This window comes from Eubalaena glacialis, chromosome 3 (assembly GCF_028564815.1).
Source record: "Eubalaena glacialis isolate mEubGla1 chromosome 3, mEubGla1.1.hap2.+ XY, whole genome shotgun sequence".
In the NCBI taxonomy this organism is placed as follows: Eukaryota; Metazoa; Chordata; class Mammalia; order Artiodactyla; family Balaenidae; genus Eubalaena; species Eubalaena glacialis.
In genome coordinates, this window is record NC_083718.1 from 105,776,765 (window position 1) to 105,797,849 (window position 21,085).

A 21,085-nucleotide genomic window follows, 5' to 3' on the forward strand; every position below is an offset into this window, starting at 1 on the left:
TTCTCATATTTAAAATGGGTGAAGGTATTTGAGAGGGAATTTACTATGAGAATTGACGGTCTCCATACATATAAGCCCCCAAGATCATATCCACATTTACATATATTATTATTATTTTAAATTTAGCTTTCTCTCAGTTTTATATGGGATTTCTCTAAGCAGCCACAAAGTGCTGTTTCCCCATCTTGGTTCTGTTCCCTAATCTGGATATGAAATGACTTACTACTAGTGTGAAAAACAGGAAGTACCTTTCTGTTTTCTATTTTTCGTATTTATGAAAGTGTAATTCTTGTACCACCCAAGGTATTCATATCCCAGGAGAAGGAGGTAATTATTGATTCCTTTGTATAGTTTTCTAAGATAAAAGACATTAAAAAAATAATCATATGCATAGCACACTTAAATTTTAAAATAAATGTATATGGATATCCTGCATAATGCAAAAATTTTGGCCAAGTCCCCTTCCTTATAATAGCTAGTCTTTTTCTCTTTATTCTTTGGACTAGCATTTATGGAAAAAACAATAACCTGTACCAGTGGTTCTCAGACTTTAGTATTCATCAGAATCACCTAAAGGGATTATTAAAGAGTTTCCTGGGCCTTCCCTTCAGATTTTCTGATACAGTGTATATCTGGAGTAGGGGTCTGAGAGTTTGCATTTCTAACAAGTTCTCAGGTGATGCTGAAGCTGCTGGTACAGGCACCACACTTTGAGATTCATCAACCTAGACAGGTAAAAAATTTCTTAGAAAGTTAAAAACTGCACTGTCATTCTTTTAGTATGGCAGAATTGGAAAAGTAGATTTTAGTTCCCAGAAATATGCTTGCTAAATGTAGAGTGTTAACAGGTTACCTTGCCATGCTGTCTTGCTCAATTTTCTAAAAAGGAAGTGGGCACCACTTTCGAAAGGCGTTCTGTCATCTATGTGAAAGAGCTTTCCTATGAATTGAAAAACAGCCATCGAGTTGTTAAACAGAAGTTCTACTTGGGTAAGGTTACAGACCTGAACAGTATATACTTTCCAACATCTTCACCTTAGGTTAAAGAGGAGTAGTATGAAATTCCTAACCTGAGAATGGGTACAATTTTTTTAGCTATCATTTATCAGCTCCTTTTGAACTATCTTTTTTGTTTTTGTTGTTTTCTAAAGCAGCATAGTTCAGAATCGACCATTGAGTATTTTTAATTAACTTTGTAGTTTATTAACCAACAGAAGATTCTTGATTATCAGTATCTATGAAGGTAAGTAGTTGCATAGACTAACACTTCTACACACACACACACACACACACACACACAGCCAGTTGATATGCATTCTATTCTAGGCATGCCATAAATACAGTTCCTTACCACAAACCCCATATACCTAATGAAATTTTTGTTGTTGTTGTTATATGCAAAGTATATTAGAGGTTGCCAAGTTAGACATCATTAATCGGAATAGTGATCTGTTTATTCAACAAATACTGTTTGTCTTCTTATTGTTTGCCTACTGAGTTTCTTTGAATATGGTGGTAAACCTGACCAAGAAGGTCTCTGCTCTCAAAGAGCTTACATTCTAGTAGGAAAGAGAGGCAATAACAAATTAAAAAAATAAAGTCAGGTAGTGGCAAGTATAAGAAATTCAAGTAGACTGCTAGTTTAGAGAGTGACTAGGTCACTACTGTAGTTGGGTAGTCAGGGGAGGTCTCTCAGGGTGGTAACATTTAAGATATGAATCAAGAAGGAACAACCATATCCCAGTCAGAAGGAACAGTTTGGACAAAGACCCTAAAGCGGAGATGAGCTTGGCTTGTTAAAGGAACCAAAGGAAGGCTTGCTGGAGAGTAGTAGGCAAGGAGAGGAGTGATCTGAGGCTGGATAGGTGGGTAGGGTTGGACCACTAGGCTAATACGCTGTCAGGAATTTGGATTTTATTCTAAGTGATATAGACTAACTGCCTTTAGAGGGATTTAAACAGAGCAAATACTTGATCTGGTAAGTGTTTTAAAAAGATATCTCTGGCTGGTATGTGGAGATTGAATTTCTGCCAGGCAAGACTAGAAGTGAGGAAATCAATTAGTAGGTTTATTGCAGTCTTTTAGAGAAAAGGTGATGGGGGCTTGGACTTCATGGAGAGGGTAGGGTGCAATAGACGATTAAAAGAAGTAGATACATAGGAGCAGTGTCTATTAAGAGAATTGAGATTTAGGGAGATGTAGAGAGCCATTTGTGCCTTACTGATAATCCTAGGAAAGGAAACGGACTCTGTATGCTAATGGATCCTACCATCTCACTACCACAGTTATCATGGTCCTTACCCCCATAGACTTGTCCATGGGGCTGGACCCTCCGAACACCATTGCCCAGGTGTTTTCTCATTTTGCTTGGTTGTATTAACTGGTCATTTCTAGAGAAGTTGCCTCCTGTCCTAAGAACCCTGTGCCAGTCTTCCTATGCTTTCAGGACCATTATCAATCTTAGAACTGATTATGTAGAAGAATAGGATTGGGTTTGTCTTATTCCCAGACTCTCGAAGGCATGATGTTTCCCTGAAGTATCTCCTTTTTTTCTTATGAACAATTGGTAGTCCCAGCATAGATAATAAGTGTATGTATGTTAAGTGAAAGAAGTGAGACATAGAAGACCACATAATTTATGATTCCATTTACATAAAGTGTCCAGAAAAAGCAAATCTATAGAGACAGAAAGCAATTAGTGGTTGGCTGGGGCTGGGGATTAGAACAAGGATTAAGTAGAAATGGACATAAGGGATCTGGAGTGATAAAAATTCTCTAAAACTGGATATAGTGATGGTTGCACAACTTAGATTTACTAAAAATCATTTCATGTACACTTGGAATGGGTGAATGTTATGGTATGATAATTATACCTCAATAAAGTGGTTTAGAAAAGGAATTCTAAGGGGTTTTCTAGATGGACAAGAAGTTAAAAGACATTCCCAAAAGAGAGAAAGGTAGAGTTAGAGAGTCATGGAGGCACTTTGGGGCATCTGCAAGGTATTACAGAAACACGAATGAATCCATACATACATACCACAGAAACCTTGGCTATCTAGAGATTAGTTAACACAAGACTTACAATACGTATGTTGGGTAAAAACTGACTACATATTGGGAAGAATTAGTAAAGGAAAGGTATAATGGATATAATGGAAAAGGTTTAGAATTTAACTGTAAATTAAAAGGTTTTGGTTTTACTTTTTGCTCAGCCGGTAACTAAGGAGTCATCTAACTGCTCTGGATCTTAAGTTTCTTAACTACAAGGGGATGAGGTGGGAACAGGGAGGAATGTTGGACAAAACTAGTGGCTTTCAAAGTGCACCATGATTTATGAAGATGCTTTAGGGTTCTGCAGATAATGAAGTAATTGACACCAAAACACAAAGAATAAACCCCTGAGGAGCCAGGTCATTATCTTTAACTCAGTTTTTAACATCAGTGATGTTCTATGTAAGAATTCATTTGGAAAAAAGATTTGTCACTAAAAAGTATGAAGAATACTAAACTAGCTAAGTTCTAATATCCTGTAGTTTTGGAAGCTAAAAAGCTGGCCTGTTGGGACCTCCCTGGTGGCACAGTGGTTAAGAATCCACCTGCCAATGCAGGGGACACGGGTTCGAGCCCTGGTCTGGGAAGATCCCACATGCTGTGGAGCAACTAAGCCCGTGCGCCACAACTACTGAGCCTGTGCTCTAGAGCCCGTGAGCCACAACTACTGACCCCACGTGCCACAACTACTGAGCCTGCGCGTCTAAAGCCCGTGCTCTGCAACAAGAGAAGCCACCACAATGAGAAGCCCGCACACCACAACGAAGAGCAGCCCCCGCTCGCAGCAACTGGAGAAAGCCCACGTGCAACAACAAAGACCCAATGCAGCCAAAAATAAATAAATAATTAAAAAAAAAAAGATTTATTAAAAAAAAAAAGCGGGCCTGTTTTCCAGCTTTAGGCAAAGGATACATAGACCAAGATATATTAGATACTCAAATTTTCATTGAGTTAATTTTAAGATTTTTTGCAATTAAAATATTAGTTATAAACACGTATACTTTAAAATCATGTTACTTGAAATTCCTAAGTAACAGATATTTCTAACACTTATTTGTATTTTGAGGATTTTTCTAGTCAAAGAAAAATCCATTTATTTGTCGAGAGCCAGGCAAGGTGGTTGTATTTAGACATTCCTGATAATGAAAAATCAGGGATTTTTCTCAGTACACAAAAGGCAAGAGGAACAAGTCCTTCTTCTCTTGAAATCTTCAAGTTAGGCATTTAGCAGCTTAATCATGCAGAATCAGAATTGCTTTTATTATTGTTGCTGCTTTTGAAGAGCCACTTACAAAATAACGTTTTTTCTTGATAACAAGTGACATATATACGCATAGAAAATCAGGAAAATACAGTAAGTATAAAGAAGAAAATAAAAGCATCCGTAGTCTCACCACCTGAAGGTAACCATAGTTACCATTTTGGTATGTTTTCTTTCAGTCTTTTTACTTAGCACTTACTGTGTGTACATTCTCCTGAATCTGACAGGCTAAAAAAGAATTACAGATCCTAAAATAATTTTTTTGCATGCTACTTTCATTTATTGTTAGCCATTTGTGTGATAGAATGTGTTAATTCTTTTGTAAAAGTTTGGTGACTGAAATGATTTTGAGACATTTTTAAAGGAAAGATAAATAAGACAGTTTGAAACCAGGTAGCAATGGTTTCTGCATTAAAAACTGCATTATCAGTTGTGGCTGACTTCAGGGAAAAAGGTTGTATAATTTTCTCATCATTATGAAATGCTTCCACTTTCGCTGACTGTTGCATGAGTGACCTTGATTATTGCCATATGTTCCTCTGTTTATATAATACATATCTACTTTGGGAAAAAATGTATATTACTTTCAAAAAATAAGAACTCATTTCCTTCCTTTTTTTTAAATAACACAACACTCATTGTGATAGTCAGCATTTTTGACCTTGTAGTAGTTCTTACTGTTAGTTTTCAGAAGCATTAAATTGCTTTCATTGTTGTCCAGGCACTATTGTAGAAATGATAAAACCTAACGAGTACAAAGAACACTTAACTAGGTAATAAGGGTATTAGAGCTCTACATTACTATGTAACCTTAGAAGAATTCATCTAATAAGTTCTCTGTTCTTTTAGTCACTTTGGAATTGCTTTTGACCACCTGTTAAATCATGAGCATGTTAAAATTTTTTTCCTTCCTTTCCATTTCCTTTTTTTAGTCATTATTTTAATAGCCACCTTCCCATCATTCTCTTCCACTTTATAGTTTTCTGCTTAAATCGTAGATCTGATTGTGCCGTTCTTCTACGCAAACAATCCTGGTAAATCTCTATCCTATAAGAGTATTCAGTTGCTTGCATATGTTTATGTGCTTACCATATTATAAACTCCTTAATTTACTTATCTTCACATCTTCCATGGTACTTTATTGCAGTGCCATGCACATATAATCAATGTGTAACAAATATTTGCTGAGTTGAATTGCTTATTTATTTATTCCCGCCTCCCCATCCCCTACCCCAAGTTGGATCTTGTCTTTGGAATTGTATGCTTTAAATTGTAATTCTTTCACTTAATTTGTATGTGGGTTCTCTCATTTATATGTGAAAATATAAATCTAGCTGCTCTTCTGTCTAGTCATTCAGCTTTATCTGTGTACCTAGTGTGTAGCCATGTGTATAATCTTTCTTACTGTTACCAAAAGTCAGTGTTTTATCAATGTTAAGCAAAATGCATGTGAAGATTAAAAACAGCAAGTATTCTATATAAAAAACTAGTAACTCTTGATTATATGGTTTTGTGATACATTTTTTGACAACTCTGCTGGCTCAGCTTTCTTTTACCTCACAGATTTAAGTGATCTGATTAGGATATACATATATAAAAGATACATGGGCTTGATAGAGTTCTTAGCAAATTAAATTTTCTAATTTTTCCATATCCAGAAAAGATACTTTTTAACCTAAAAATCACAAAATATTTTCATTTGAATATAAAATACCAAAGCATTAAAATCTAATTATAAAATGGAGTTTACAAAGCATCTGTGCTTCTGAAAGAAAGGAAATACTGGCAGCGAGATGAATTAAGACTATTAAGGTCATTCAGGCAGGTGGTACTGAGAACTCAAACTAAGGTAGAGGGAAAAGAAATTAATAGTTTCTAGATAAACTGTAGAGCTAGAATTGACAGGAATTGGTACCTGGTAAGGTGTCAGGAATTAGAGATACTTGTTAGAGGCAAAGTCAGGCAATACTTATTTCTAGATACTTGCTTAATGCCATTGTAAATACTGCCCAGGATTTCCCACCTCTGTTACTTTGTTCACATCATCTCATTCTTCTGCATGTTCAACTTCCCCAGGCTAAATCTTACCCGTCCTTTAAGGTCCAGCTTATATCCTGTCTATTCAGAAGTTACCTTCAGGTGCGCTCTCGGTGGGGGAAATGCTGAACTCTTATACAATCTATATCTAATTTTTTATTATTATTAATTACCTCATATTTGTCTTGTGCATCTTTTCACTCTTAACTAGTGCCTTATATATAATTAAGTAAATCATTTTGAATTGAGTTTTTGTCTTCAGTTGATAAAAAACATGATCCAGTATCAAGTTAGATAAACTGCTTTCCTTATAACGTACTCTAGGTTAAAACACACACAAAAAGCCTGTATTTACCTACTGTTTTTGAAAACAGTTCTTTTTGTAATCTTTAAATGTAGATCTGCATCAATAATGGTTTGGGGGAAAATGATCACAAGCACAAAGGCTTACATTTTTAGGATGGTAGGTGCTTAGGCTTCTGTAACCTCAGTTCTCGTCACTGTATGATTTTGTTCCAGTTTCTTTTTGTAATTTACTGGTAAGTGCTTGAATTGTGAAACACAAAGGAATCGGCCCTTCTGTTCTTTGAGGTACTGACATCTAAATGGTGAAACTGTTTGCATAATGTTCCAGAATTCATTGAAGAAGTTTGTACCACAGCCATGGAAATGGTTACAGTCTATAAATCAGGGTCCTAGGAAGCAGTGCTTATGTGAGGTTTTCTTTAATCCCCCAAATTAGACAATTGAAAGACGCTTTTACATAAAGTGTTTCAACTAATGTTTATATGTGACTAGCATCTCAATTCTTTTAAATCATCTATCCCCTTCTTTTTGAATGAAGAATTTACCTCCATGACTATATTTTCATGACTCTTAAAATATTGAAAAGCTATTTAAAGTATGTATATATGGTTGCATATGAAATTTTCTTTAATGGTTTTCCTTTAAAGTTTTTTTTAATAGAGTAATGTTAATATTTTAAAATCTGATCAGAGATGCCAAAAATCCTTTTAAGAATGTAAACGATTGAACTTGTCAGAATTAAATCATAAGCATAGTTTCAAATGTTTGGTTAAATTTTTGAGCTCACTCCAGTAAGGAGAGCAGTTGGATTATAGCACAACACAGCATTTTAGAACATCTTCATATCATCGTTATAAACATTATCGTTGTTATATTATCAAATTCCTAACATTTATTGAGTCTTTACTATGGCACTAGGCACTACATACAGTATGTCATTTAATCCTTAACAAAACACATTATTAGGTTTATAATTATTATATCCATTTTGCAAGGGGGTTCCTCCTGAAAGTCACCGAACTAGTCACCATGATCATCCAACTAGTAGGAACCAGAGCCATGACTCCAGAGCTTTTGCCCGCTATGTAAGGTATAAGTGAGACTGCATACTTCGTGAGGACCGGAGCTCTGCTTTGCTTCTCACTTTATGCCTGTGCATAGCATAATGCCTGGCACATAGTGGATGATTTATAATAAATATTTGTTGGACAGATTTGCCTCTTATAGAACAACAGCAATAACAGAAACCCTCAACAGAGCTAGGCTTTGTCCTTGTAGCTTGGGTGAATGTATTCCAGGGATCTTACATTGGAACTCTAAATACATTTATTACAGAGAAACCATGTTAGGTGTGGCTGGAAGGTTTATGACTGAATTCTGAGAGTTACATGGGTCTTTGTACACTAATCTATGAATTCGACTGCCACTGGATAGCATGGCTTCTCTGGGGAAATACCTTTTCAGACAATTTTCAAATGGACTTTGGGAATAAAGCCTATTGGTAGGTAGGTTGGAGGTTGTGGCCATATAAGGAATATGATGAACCTTCCCTTGGGATCTCAAAGTCACCGTTATGAGTATCGGTGATAGTTTTTAAGCCCTCAACATATAAAAATTGAGAAAAGTTGAGGTTCTTTAGTGATGGAGGGATGGAGGACTTTGAATGTCCTAGCTTCTCTCTTTCCTCCCTATATGCCTCTTGCAGCAGCTTCTGAAAACTGAGAAGCCTGGGGACGACAATCCCTTCTCCAGACCAGTTTCTTCATTTTTGAAATGAAGAACTTTAGGCTTAGAAAAGTTAGGTGATTTCCTGAAGTCACATAGCTGTTTCAATCACACAGCTAACTTACGGCAGAGGACTAGATGTAATTTCCAGCATTTAGTGCTTTCCAGCTCTATTAAAAATTCTTTCAGGCACTCTTTAAGTTGAATAATTAAATCTTTACATAACAACTTCAGTGTTACGTTTTACCATATATTAAGTCTTTGAAAATAAAATCCTTTGCGCAGTACCTAGGTAAGAACTAATATAAACATATTATTCACAGTTTGAATAACTTTTTACATGTTATTTGATTCATACCACCCTATGGGTCGGAAGGGCATATGTTATCACTGTTCCTATTTTAAGGATTAAGACTTAGAAAGAATAACGTCACACAGCTAACAAGTTGAGGAACCAAAATTCAAAACTAGATTTTCTCAGCATAAGATTTGGAGTTGGACTCACTTAGTGAGATGTGCAGCCAGCCTGGAAGCAAGTTGGAACAAAGCAAGCTTCTTGGTTGTGTGATGGTCAAGTGAAGTGGGTGGGCCTCTTGGGGGGAAAGGAGGAGGTCTGGGAAAAGGCCTATCACTGAACTCTATAGTGAGGGAATAAACAGTGGGTAAAGTAAGGGAGTAGCTTTTGGGATATGGCTGCAGTGAGTATACAGTGCATGAATTTTACTGAGACGTCATGGTAGAAAGGAGCTCTTCCTCAGACCTGGGTTTGAGTTTCTTTTTCACTACTAACTGGCTATGTGACCTTAGGCAAGTCAGTTGATCTTGACAGTGGACTCATCTGTAAAGTGAGGGTAATATTAACTTTGGGAACTGTGCTCTGACTGCTCAAAAGTCTTTTTTTTTTTTGGCTTCCTTCTGGGTTCTTTGTATTTCAGTATTTTAGCATCTACTTAGCTAAATCATGAAGTAGTTACATATGTTCCCATACTGAATGCAGAAATACTAGAAATCTCCTACTGAAAGGGCATCAGAATGACACCAGCTGCTGTGGATCAAAGAGAATTTTTATTACCTTTTTTTTGTGACAGACTTGATACCCAGTCCATCTCAAGTTTGGTTCTCGCTTTTTATTTTTATTGTTATCTATGAAATAGTAGTTAGTGAATTGTTCCATCATTAATTAATTTTAGTTTTTATTTTTTCTAGTTGTATAGATTTGGAGAGACAGTGTCTGTTGTTTTTTGGACAGACACTTGGAGACCAGAAAGCTTCTTTGACAAAGTGAAGAAGAACAGACAAAACGGCATGCACACATTATGCTTACTAGGTAAGGGCTGTGGAGTTTCTTTAGGGTGACAGTATGGAGTTGTCATATTGTTCTCATTTTGATTTTGTGTGAAGGTGAAACTGTTCTGTGGGATACAGGCTAGCTACTCTATGCATGGCATGCTCTCCCCCCGTACCCTGTGGAGAAATGAATTTTCTGTTCCAAATACGGCATGGCTACTCCTACATACATGCCATAGTTCATGCTGCTGCCTACTTATGCCCTAATAGATCCTCTCCAGCATTCCATCTTTTACCCATTTGTCCATTAAGACCCTGTTCTGGTCAATTTACAGCAATTCAGTAGACGTATTGAGCATTTATTCTTACCACGTTCCATCCTGTCTTCCTTAAGGTGTCCTTTGAATACTGCAGTATTAATGCTATCAGAATCACAGAATTATAGATCTGAAAGAGACTCTTGAGATCATCTTACTGAAGCCCTATTTTACGGATGAAGTTGAGGCCCAGAGATATTGAATCATTTTCCCACTGTCACCCAGATTATTAGTTGCAGAATTCGTAGAGTCCAAATAGCCTGTTATTCACAGCTCTTTTCACTGTGTTATGCTGCCAAATTCTGTTTCCTACCTAGTGTGGAAATGGCTGGGATCACTGTCTTTGTACACTAAGCTGGTGGTACTGATAGAGCTTCAGAAGGGATGGGCTGCGTTTGTCAGCAGAGGTACTGGAATTGTACTGATTCACATTTGCTGTCAGTTCCTATTCTACAGTGTGTGTTGTAAAAATGCTATAATCAGAGCTTTAATCTGTGGCTGGTCAACAGAAAAGAAATAACTGGCATCTTTGATAACTTTGAAATGACACATACTTGGAATCAGAAGACAAAATCTGAGTGCTACTATATACTAGCTAGAGAATGTTGTAAACAGTCCTTACCTTTGCCTTCATTTTTATCAAATAGGAATAATCTTTTCTTGCCTCGTGGAAATGTTTAAAGCAGTACTTCTCAAACTATTTGTGAGGAAGGACCAAGTTTTGTTCTTTTATTTTTATGTGTGTGTGTGTATATACACACACATATATAAAATAAATATATGTAAAAATAAATACATATATTTATTTACTTTTAAATTTCTAATCTTTTGTGTCAAAGTCAAATTACTGCAAGTGTTTGTAAACACTTCTTCTCACTCCTGTAGTTTTTTTTTTTATCATTTATTGGGAACAAAATTCTCACATACTGGCATCAGTCCTCGGATCATACATTGAATTGCACTGTTTTAGTGATACTGTGTGTGAAGTCACAGCAGAAGAATGTCTGCCACATAGCACAGAATCAGGGCAAAGAATGAACCCATGGTTTTGGCCTCTGTAGTAAGTACATATATTCAGAACATTAGAAAAGATTCCTATTTGCCAAAGGCATTTAGGTTATTTGTGTAATATAGACAGTTCTCTATTATTCAATAATATATAATTTGTACATTATCAGAACCTCAATCAATATGTCTCTTTTAAAAGAGAAGACTGTAGAAAAGTTTTACTAATGGTTAGCATTTCTTATAGGGTAGAAATCGGAAATTATCTAGCAGGGGTTAGCAAACTAGCACCCGTGGATCAAATCTAGCCTACTGCCTGTTTTATAAATAAAGTTTAATTGGAACACAGCCATGCTACTTCATTTATGTATTATCTGTGGCTGCTTTCATGCTCCACTGGCAGCGATAAGTAATTTTGACAGAGACCTTGTGGCCCTCAGAACCTAAAATATTTACTACCTACTTCTTTACAGAACAAGTTTACTGACTCCTGATCTAAAGTGAAATTCTACCTAATCTGATGTGGTACACCCTGTATCCCCCAGTGATTCTCTTTCCCATTACCTTGTATTATTTCTTTTAAGTCTTACCATCCATCTGAATTGTTTTATTAACTTGTTGGTTTTCTTCCCTGCTTCCTAAGAGCAGGGACTTTATCTTGCTCATTCCCCTCTTCCAAATGTCTAGAAGTCTGGCACAGTGTAGCTGTTCAACATATATGTAATGGAAGGTAATTGGTTGAAGTTTACTTTTAGCTTATTTTCTCAGACTTGATCTTATTACCCATTGGCATAGAAAATGTTTAACTCTTGCTAGCTCATTCAGTTCCAGCTAGAATACATTCCTTTTACTCCATTAACATTGACACCTAATTAATTCTAGATCTAGATCAGGCCATGCATGCTTCTCTAACATTTTTTTGGCTTATGCCTATGTCCCACAATTAACTGGTATAATAATGTTTTCTTATTTTAGTTTATTATCAGGGCAATTTAGTAATTCATTATTAATTAGCGTTATAGTTTTGTGTTTGGATTTTCCATGTGGAAAGATACTAGTTTTCCTTTTTTTGGAGTTCCTACTGGCAGACCGACTGTAACACACTTGTTAATTCATGTGGAATATGCCATTAGATATATCCATCATGTTATCTTAAACTTAGATCCAATTAAGGCCAGCAGTATGTAGAAGGATGTGAGAAGGACAGCCATTAAAAGGACTTTTATTAAAGGCAGAAGTAGAAGTATAGGCAACTGAGGGATAAAAAATAGGGATTCATTGGAGCTCAGGTACTAAAAAGCATGTGTGTGTGTGTTTTACAACAGAACTGAGAGGTTTTAAAACAGAACGGGGAGAAAAGTAGTCTTAAGAGGCAAGCTACCTGATAACATCTTCATGTATCATAAAAAATGGGGGAAAGGAGGAAAAATAGGATTTATCTTTTGGAAGCTTTGGAAGGACAGAAAATCAGTTTACAGTATTTATTGAGTATTTACTGTATGCCCAATGTGGAGTTAGGTTCTTCTGGAATACTAAGGAAGTATTAGACATGGGTCCTGCCCTCAGGGTTTTGAAATCTAGTTGGAACTAATGTGCTGTGTACATGAAAGTTTATAGAACAGTTAAGTTCTATTGTATGGAGAGGCAGGAAGGACAAACCAGAACTTTGGCTCTTGAACTCTCTCTAAGAGCTGCCTCTTTTCTTGGCTTTCCTGGGAAAAGACAAACAAGGTTAAACAATATATCTTCCTTGCTCCATTAACAAAAACAGGAACAAGGTGTGAAGTATAAGATATCATGATTCCAAATTCTCAAACCATAGATCTCATCATTTAATCACCTGGAATTCTCATTATTCAAATTAGTACGTATTTATTGAATGCCTGCTATGGGCCATGCCCTGTAGGGATTAGTGAGACTATGTCATGGTAAGAAACCATAGAGAATTTAAAATTTACTTGGAAGGATAAGACTGATATATATAATGTAATTAGAGATTAATAAAATACAGCATTAATTGTATGGATATTTCAGAGGACAAAGAGCATTTAAGAGGAAGTCAGTAAAGGCTTTCTGAAGGAGCTGGGACTTTTACTCTACTGAAGGGGTAGATAGTTTAAGATGGGCTGGTGGTAGTAGAGCCATGTGAACAAGTTTATTCAGTAGAATTTATGGAGTATCTACTAGGTACTTTGCATTATGCTAGGTGCTGGTACTAAGATGAATAGGAGAAGCTTACATTCTAGCAAGTAGAAGTAGAAAGGAATAATTATGGCCTGTGTGAAGACAAGGGAAAAGTATCAAGATAGGTCTGGCTTGAGATTAATTCACTAATGCAGTCTTATGTTCAATTAAAAAGCATTTGCCTGTAAAAAGTCTCCCCAACCCGCTTAATTTTTAAAATCAAATTCTGTAGAGCATGTCAGTAAAAATGTAAAAATATTGCAGATATTAAATTAAAAACTTAAGTATGACAACATTTCAGAAGCTCAAGGTGAATACATTAATAAATGTGTTTAATTTTTAAAAAATATTACAACTATTGTGTAAAGGAGCTCAAAGTTGACTTATATATCATTAATTGTATTGCAGGCCATATTTCAATAATAGATATACATTTTTTTCCTATATGTGCCAGACAAGTGGAAATATTAAATAATTAATGATATTTCGAACCTGAAAAATATATTCACTGCTGGTTCCAAGAACATTTAGAAATACATGTAAGGGATTATCTCTGGAGTATTTTCCAAGCAAATACTTAGTATCCTTTATGAGAAAAACTTTTATAATCACTTGGGAAAGCTGTAGAAGTCTATCAGAAAGACCCCTCAGTTGCACTATATTTATTTTTGCAAAAACAAACTTTGACCGAACCATTTGTTTTCAGCATGTAGAACAGGAAGCAGCTGTCGCTCTTGCTGTTGTGTGCTGAGTTCCTGTGAGGATGTAGAGTGATTCTGCTTTTTTACCTTCTACCGAATTGTTTAGCTGAGCATCAGTGATTAAAAAGTGTAAAGGATCAAATCTTTGTGATGCTTGCATTGTAAAGCTTTATTAGAGCAAAGACTACGTGGGTTTTGGCCGCTGTGGTAGCCCTGTACCTGGCTACCAGTCAGTGCTCAGGAAATCCCAATTAAAGTATGAATACTTGGTATTATTCATAAGTTATTAGGCATGTCTTACCATTCACAAGAAAGCAAAAGTCTCTTTTCAAAATGTGGTAAGAATTTTCTTTTATTTATGTTACATGCATTGAAGCTTATATTCTAGTGCCTGAAAAATAGGTAAGAAGAGGAACATAACAAGACTTTTCAGTTGGTTCTATGCAGTTACCACCTAATAGAAACGAACACAAAAATTTTGATTAGCTGTTTGGTAGTGTATATGCCAATATTTATCTAACTCTTTCCTGTGTCTTCTTTTCCAAGAGGAAATTCAATCCTTTCAGGATGGTCTCAGGGCCAACTTCATGTTTGTTTTCTAACTAATGACCTTTACACAACCACAAGCTTCCCTTCTTCTTCATATTTCCTTTAAAAAGTGGCCAGATACAAGTGTGAGGAACGATTGTCGTAGACTCAATCAAATTAGCATTTTGGAGACTTGAGAATAATGTCTACCACAAACTTAGGTGACTCAGTTGAAGTTTACACGTAGGATTTTGGATAAAGTAGTTAATTAAAAGAGAACTATTTTTTACTTCCTACAGACATCAAAGTAAAGGAGCAGTCTTTGGAAAATCTAATCAAGTAAGTTCTTATTCTGAGAATGCTTACATCTACTTTAATTCCGTGAACAATAAGTTCTACTTAAATAACATGAGTTCTAAAGATTGTTGAAAATCAGTTTTCAGTAACAGTGCAAAATTAAATACTTTCAATCTTATGAAATGATAAGTAGTGTGATAGATAGAGTGGAAACAGCAATAGATTTCTTGGGTCAGTACTGAGAACAGTGGTTGGCACCTGATAGGCACTCAGTAAATATTTGTGGAATGAGTTAATTGGGAGTCAGAAGACACGGGTTTGAGTCTTGAGTTGGCCTCTGGTTATGTGCTCTTGGGCAAGTTACTTCCATTTCTGAGCTGTATTTTCTTCATTTGTATAATGGGAGTACTAACCCCTTTTGCTTATAGATGCAGTGTCCCATACAGTAGCTGCTACCCACATGTAACTAATGAGCACTTTAAATATGTATGGCTAATGTAACTGAGGAACTGAATTTATAATTTAATTTTAATTAAATTAAAACATACTCAACTTAGTTAATAGAAAACATTTAAGTATATTTAGAACAATTCAGTATGTAAATCTACTTTTACAACCATGAATTTTATGAAATCTAAATACAGATCAAATATTTCCAGTGAAAATTTAACATTTGAATTAAGATGTGCTAAAATATAAAATACATTCCAGATTTCAAAGACTTAGTACAAAAACAATCTTTAATAATTTTTATAGGAATAAATGTTGAAATATAACATTCTGGATCTATTGGGTTAAATAAATATACTAAAGTTAATTTTTTCTTTGTTTTTTACATTTGTTAATGTAGAGACTATAGAAAATTTTAAATTATGTTTACTGCTTGCATTATATTCCTCTTGGAGAGTGCTGACTTATAGAATTGTTCTGAGAGTCAGTAAAATATATGAACTGTTTTGTAAACTGCAAAAGCAGTGTTTTTATTTTGATCATTGGGCAAATGTGGTAGGCTTTTGAGGCATATGGAAGTAAACATATCTTATCCTCCAAGATTTTGAGATAGTTATCGCTTTAGTTTACTGTTTTTAGAGGAAGATGTGAAAAGAGGGATATGTGGTTTAAACATGGTAATAAAAATGAACACTATAGAACCTGATTAAACTAAGGTATAGAACAAATTGCCACTTATTTTGAATTATTTTTGCCTGAAGTATCACTTTGAATAAAAGTAACTTTGATTTAAACATTTATCTTTTAAGTTGGTCGACTTTTATTTCTGCCAGCATTTTAGTGAGATGAGAGGGCATTTGAAGTAGAACAATGAAAAAAGCTTAAGAAACTTAAGATAAATGATCACTGTATCCGTGCTTTAATGTATACTTAAAGTGGGTAACAAGTGACCGCTTCAAACATAATGTAGACTATGGTAATAGAGTATACCTGGGGGAGTAACTGTGTTAAAAATGTATTGTGTAATCTCATGGCTAAGAACAGTGGCATCTAGTTTTACACTTACAGGGGAAGAAAGATCTATGAACCTCCTCGTTATATGAGTGTAAACCAAGCGGCCCAGCAACTTCTGGAGATTGTTCAGAATCAGCGAATACGAGGAGAAGAACCAGGTACTGAAGAACCTTAAAAGGGCTCTCGTATCCCCTACTGTTACACTGAGATGTGTATGTAACGTCTGCCATACACACACACATATATATACCAACACCACTGAAGTGAGAGTCAGTGTGTTTGCATTGTATTTTTCCTTGTCACTTTTTTCAACTTTACCTTAAATCTCATAAGCTGAATGTTCTACTGAAAGAAAAATAATGGAGTTGCTTCTAGTAAATTAATATCATTCTAGAAAGTAAGGATTTTTTACAAATTAACTATAAATCAGCTTTTATGTAAATATGTTAACATATAAATATTTTGGTAAAATACAGAACTTCCATTTTAGCCCAAATCTATGGTAAACTCTGTCCTGTAAAAGTATACTTATTCTACTTTTTCTCATTCTCAACACTGAGACCAGGTATAGTTTTCTTCAGGATAAAGACAAGAGAATTTATACTTATATTCCTAATATCTAGACATAGTATTAATAGATGTGGTATATAATAAAATGTTCATCGTCAGTAGATTTTTATTGAGACGTTCTTAAATGAATCTGTCATTATATTCTGTTGTAAGGTGCTGACTGGGTTTGAGCACCTATTTCTTGATAGAAAAGATACATGAAGAGATTCTTGAATAACATTGGCCTCAGTAGGCCTTGTTAAAGTCATGCAACAAATAATCTGCAAGGGTGCTCTATATCCACACCTTTGCACAGAGTGCCTTACATGCCTGCTTGTCCTTGTAGAAATCATTTGCCCCATTTTGACCATTTTTCAATCAGGACAGCTTTCCCAGCTAAACAAAACCACAAGAGGGTCAGCCCTTCAGCTGTCAGGCCAGAGTGAATAATACTAAAGTTCACTAATGTTGGTTATTTTGAACTTAAAAGCATAAGGAATGTCATAATGCCTATTATTTGTTAAGGGCTATGTACTTTACTAAGTACTTTCATATCTATTATCTTAGCCCTTAAACCACCATTTATGACAGATAGTATTCCACTAAAAAAAAAAAAAAATGAAAAAACCGAAGTTTGTCACATAGCTAGGTGGCCAAGCACAGACTCAAATCTGTGTATTTAGCTCATAATCCTCTGGTTTTTCCAGTATATCTTGGCCAATGTGAATATATCTCAAACATTTTATTTAAAATATAAGCATGTAATAAACATTGTTCACTCAGAATCTACTTAAAGACAAACGCTATGCAATAGAGTATGGATACAGGAATTATTCAAGTCCTAAAAATTTAAACTAAGGTAAGTCTTTGGAATTTTGAAAGGGTAAAGTTAGGAAGTACTACTTTACTTTATATGTCAGGTAGTACAAATAATTTAGAAAAGCCTTAGATAAATCAATAGATAGTGTGTCCATAATGAGTGACTAAGGAGATTTAATATATTTGGGTCTTCTTTAAATGTATTTTTGGTACTAGTGTTAGTTTGAATGGATTCAGGATAATGCATTGGCTGAATTGAATGGTGGTATCTTTTTTTTGTTTTAATAGCAGTCACCGAGGAGACACTCTGTGTTGGCTTAGCCAGGGTTGGAGCTGAAGACCAGAAAATTGCAGCAGGCACTTTGCAGCAAATGTGTACTGTGGACTTGGGAGGACCATTACATTCCTTGATTATCACAGGAGGCAGCTTGCATCCACTGGAGATGGAGATGCTAAGTCTGTTTTCCATACCAGAAAATAGCTCAGAATCCCAAAGCATTGATGGACTCTGAACATAGGCATTTCTATTGTTAGATGTTAATTTCAGTTATATATGCACATACACATATTTGTGTAACAAATCAAACAGGTCTTTTGGTTTACCTAATAAGTATAAAACGAGTGACCAAGAAGAAAGATGCTGACTCAACAATGCTTGGTCTCCTTTGTCAGTGAGTTTTTTCCCTATGATATCATCAGTTTTTGCTGCTATTTTGGCAGTTTTTCAGGATGTACATACGTGGAGCAGACCAAGCTGGAAAACTTACAGATAGACATCCATCGACAGAATCATTTAAAAGCAATTTTTGTTTATGAAATCAGTTTATACAAGGTGGAACTTTCTTCTTTCTTAAAAAGTCAGATGTCCTGACTGCAAGATAAGTTGTCCTGACAGCATTTGGTATTAATGCATATAAACAGAGGTGGGAAGAATAAGTCCCCACCCAACAGTCCTACTTACTTAAAGCTCAGCTGAGCACATGCCACAAAATGACATCCTTTTGAATTGCCTTGTCTTGTTTAGCTGACATCCTAATTATGTGCCTCATATTCTGCTGTATTTTGGAGGTTATATAACTGTTGAATTATAAATGTTCAGCCAGCCATGTACAGTTGCTGTTTGGTTTTAAATAGCATCTTTCACATCCAAGCTGACAAATGGAAAACTTGCTGACTGCAAAATAAAATTTTTTAAAATTTAAGTTTGAAAACAACAGTGGATTGGTCAAGATTTACCATATCACTTAACAGTTAATATGCCTCTGTATGTATGCAAGTAGCCACATTCTTCTTCCTAGTTGTAAATCACACTCCATTTATTATGTTTCGTGACTATGAAGTCTCATACTTTTGTCAGTTTATAACAGAAATAACTTTGCTACATGTTAGTTTAGTTGGTCTAACTCTGAGTACAGTTGACCCTTGAACAACACAGGTTTGAACTGTGTAGGTCTGCATATACGCAGATTTTTTTTTTCACTAAATACATACTACAGTACTACACAATCCATGGTTGGTTGAATCCTCGGATGGTTAAATCCATGGATGTGGAACCAGGGATGTTTTCAACTGCATGGAGGGTCAGTGTCCCTAACCCCGACATTGTTCAAGGTCAATCAACTGTGTTTTCATGGCCTAATCAACTTATCTGAACTCTGTTCAGTAGATTCATAGGAAGTTGAGCAACTACTTCCCTACTTTCTGGAAGCATCAATTAAGAAGAGATTATTTTGAGTTATTTCATTTCATTTGAGATAAAAGATATTTTAATATATGTGAAACATTCTATTTTCACTCTGTTGGATGAAAAAGAGGAGAGAGACAAGGACATTTAAGTACCAGTTCTGTATTGTTTTTTTCTAAGGTGTTAAATTAAACAATGAAGAATTACAAAGTGAAGGCCTTCTGGTTTTGGTAGTGGTGGAATAGCTTGTAATGTACAAACCCTCCCAATTATAAACTTGGAAAAATATAATAAATAAGTGTCTAAAGGCACTGGGGAGTGACCAGAAGCAGCCTGAGAACTATGCTTATATGACTTTTCCCTCAAGGCATTCACCAGTCTGTCTGGTGAGGGGGTGGCTAGAACTGAAGAGAAAGTTGCAGTCTTAATGACTTGAGGTATTGGAGGAATTGGGGGCTGCTTGAGGAGCTGTAAATTGAAGGAGGAAATTCTAGAAATGAAGGTGGCACTGATGGAGGAGACTTCCAATCTGCATATGATTTCCTCTTAAGTCTTTGACTAACTCCTGCATTGTGCATGTGCAGGGAAGATTCTAGTGAACCAGGTGGAAAGCCATAGCTGGAAGGCTGAAAAAGCTGAGATTGTTGCTCTCAGTTGCAAGAAAACAGAGTTTGAATCCCAACAAGCTAGAAGGCTTGGTAAGTACCTTAGGCTTTCCCTCAAATCCCTAGAATGGTTGTGTATTATCAGTAAAGGCTGTGCCCAGCACTAAGGATTTGTGCTAAAACTAAAGACAAAATCTTTAACATAATGTAAAATCAAGCTTCCATAAAATCAAGGTGATTAGCCAATAATTTAACTGCCTGCTAGAACAAAGCTTATTACTTCTGGAGCATAACAAAATGAATCAATCTGTCAACAATGCCTAGAATACTATAAAATATTATGAAGCATGCAGTGAAACAGAAAACTATGACTTACGGTCAAAAAGAGAAAAGCACACAGTAAGAAGAGATCCCAACATAATCCAGATATTGGAATTCGCAGACAAGGATTTCAAAGCAGCTATTAGAACTATGTTTGAGGATGAAAAGGAAAAGTGGTTGTAATGAATTAATATAAATGGTACTCTCAGCAGAGAATTGGAAACAAACAAACAAAAAACCCCAAACGGTTGGACTTAACAACAGAGTGCAGATGATAGATGAATAGAAATTATTGATATCTATCTGAGGAATAAAGAAAAAAGGTCGGAGGGAAGAAAAAAAAAGCACAGAACCTCAGTGCCATGTGGGGCAATATCAAGCAGTCCAACAAAGATGTAACTGGATCCCCAGAAGAAGAACAGAAAGGAAATAGGGTAGAAAAAATACGAGTAAGTAAAGGCCAAAGTTTACCCAAGTTTGGTGAAACTATGAATATACAGATCCAATAAATTTAGTGAACTCCAAGCAGAATAAATGTAGAGAAAACCACACCTAACACATCATAGTTAAAACTGATGAAAACCAAAGACAAGAGAGAATCTTAAAAGCCACCAAAAGTGGTATTGGGGAACCCACCAGGGAATAACAAAAATTGACTACTTCTCATCAGAAATGGTGGAGGTCATAAGACACTGGAAAGACAAAATCTTTACACAAATTCAAAAGCAAAACAAAACTCTTATCAATCCAGTGTTCTATATCCAGTAAAAATATCCTTCAAAAATAAAGGCAAAATCAAGCAATCTTCATGAAAACAGAATTTGTCACTAGCAGACCTGCACTGCGAGGAAAGCCGAGGGAGAATTTTTGGGCTGAAGGTAAATGGCATCAGCTAGAAGGAAGGAAATAATAAGTATGTAAGTATAAATGACTATCAGGTTTTC

The 21,085-nt window shown here is 35.6% G+C and overlaps 1 protein-coding gene across 1 annotated transcript in view; it reads left to right on the top strand.

Annotated features, from left to right (window-relative positions):
- The window catches only part of DPH5 (diphthamide biosynthesis 5), a 35,665-nt gene extending 16,965 nt beyond the window's left edge, over positions 1-18,700 (top strand). The window contains exons 5-8 of the mRNA XM_061186262.1: positions 9,587-9,707; positions 14,702-14,741; positions 16,218-16,321; positions 17,820-18,700. Of these exons, the coding sequence (XP_061042245.1) occupies positions 9,587-9,707; positions 14,702-14,741; positions 16,218-16,321; positions 17,820-18,043 (489 nt within the window). The 3' untranslated portion in view covers positions 18,044-18,700. The remainder of the gene's footprint in view (positions 1-9,586; positions 9,708-14,701; positions 14,742-16,217; positions 16,322-17,819) is intronic.
- Positions 18,701-21,085: the final 2,385 nt, after the last annotated feature.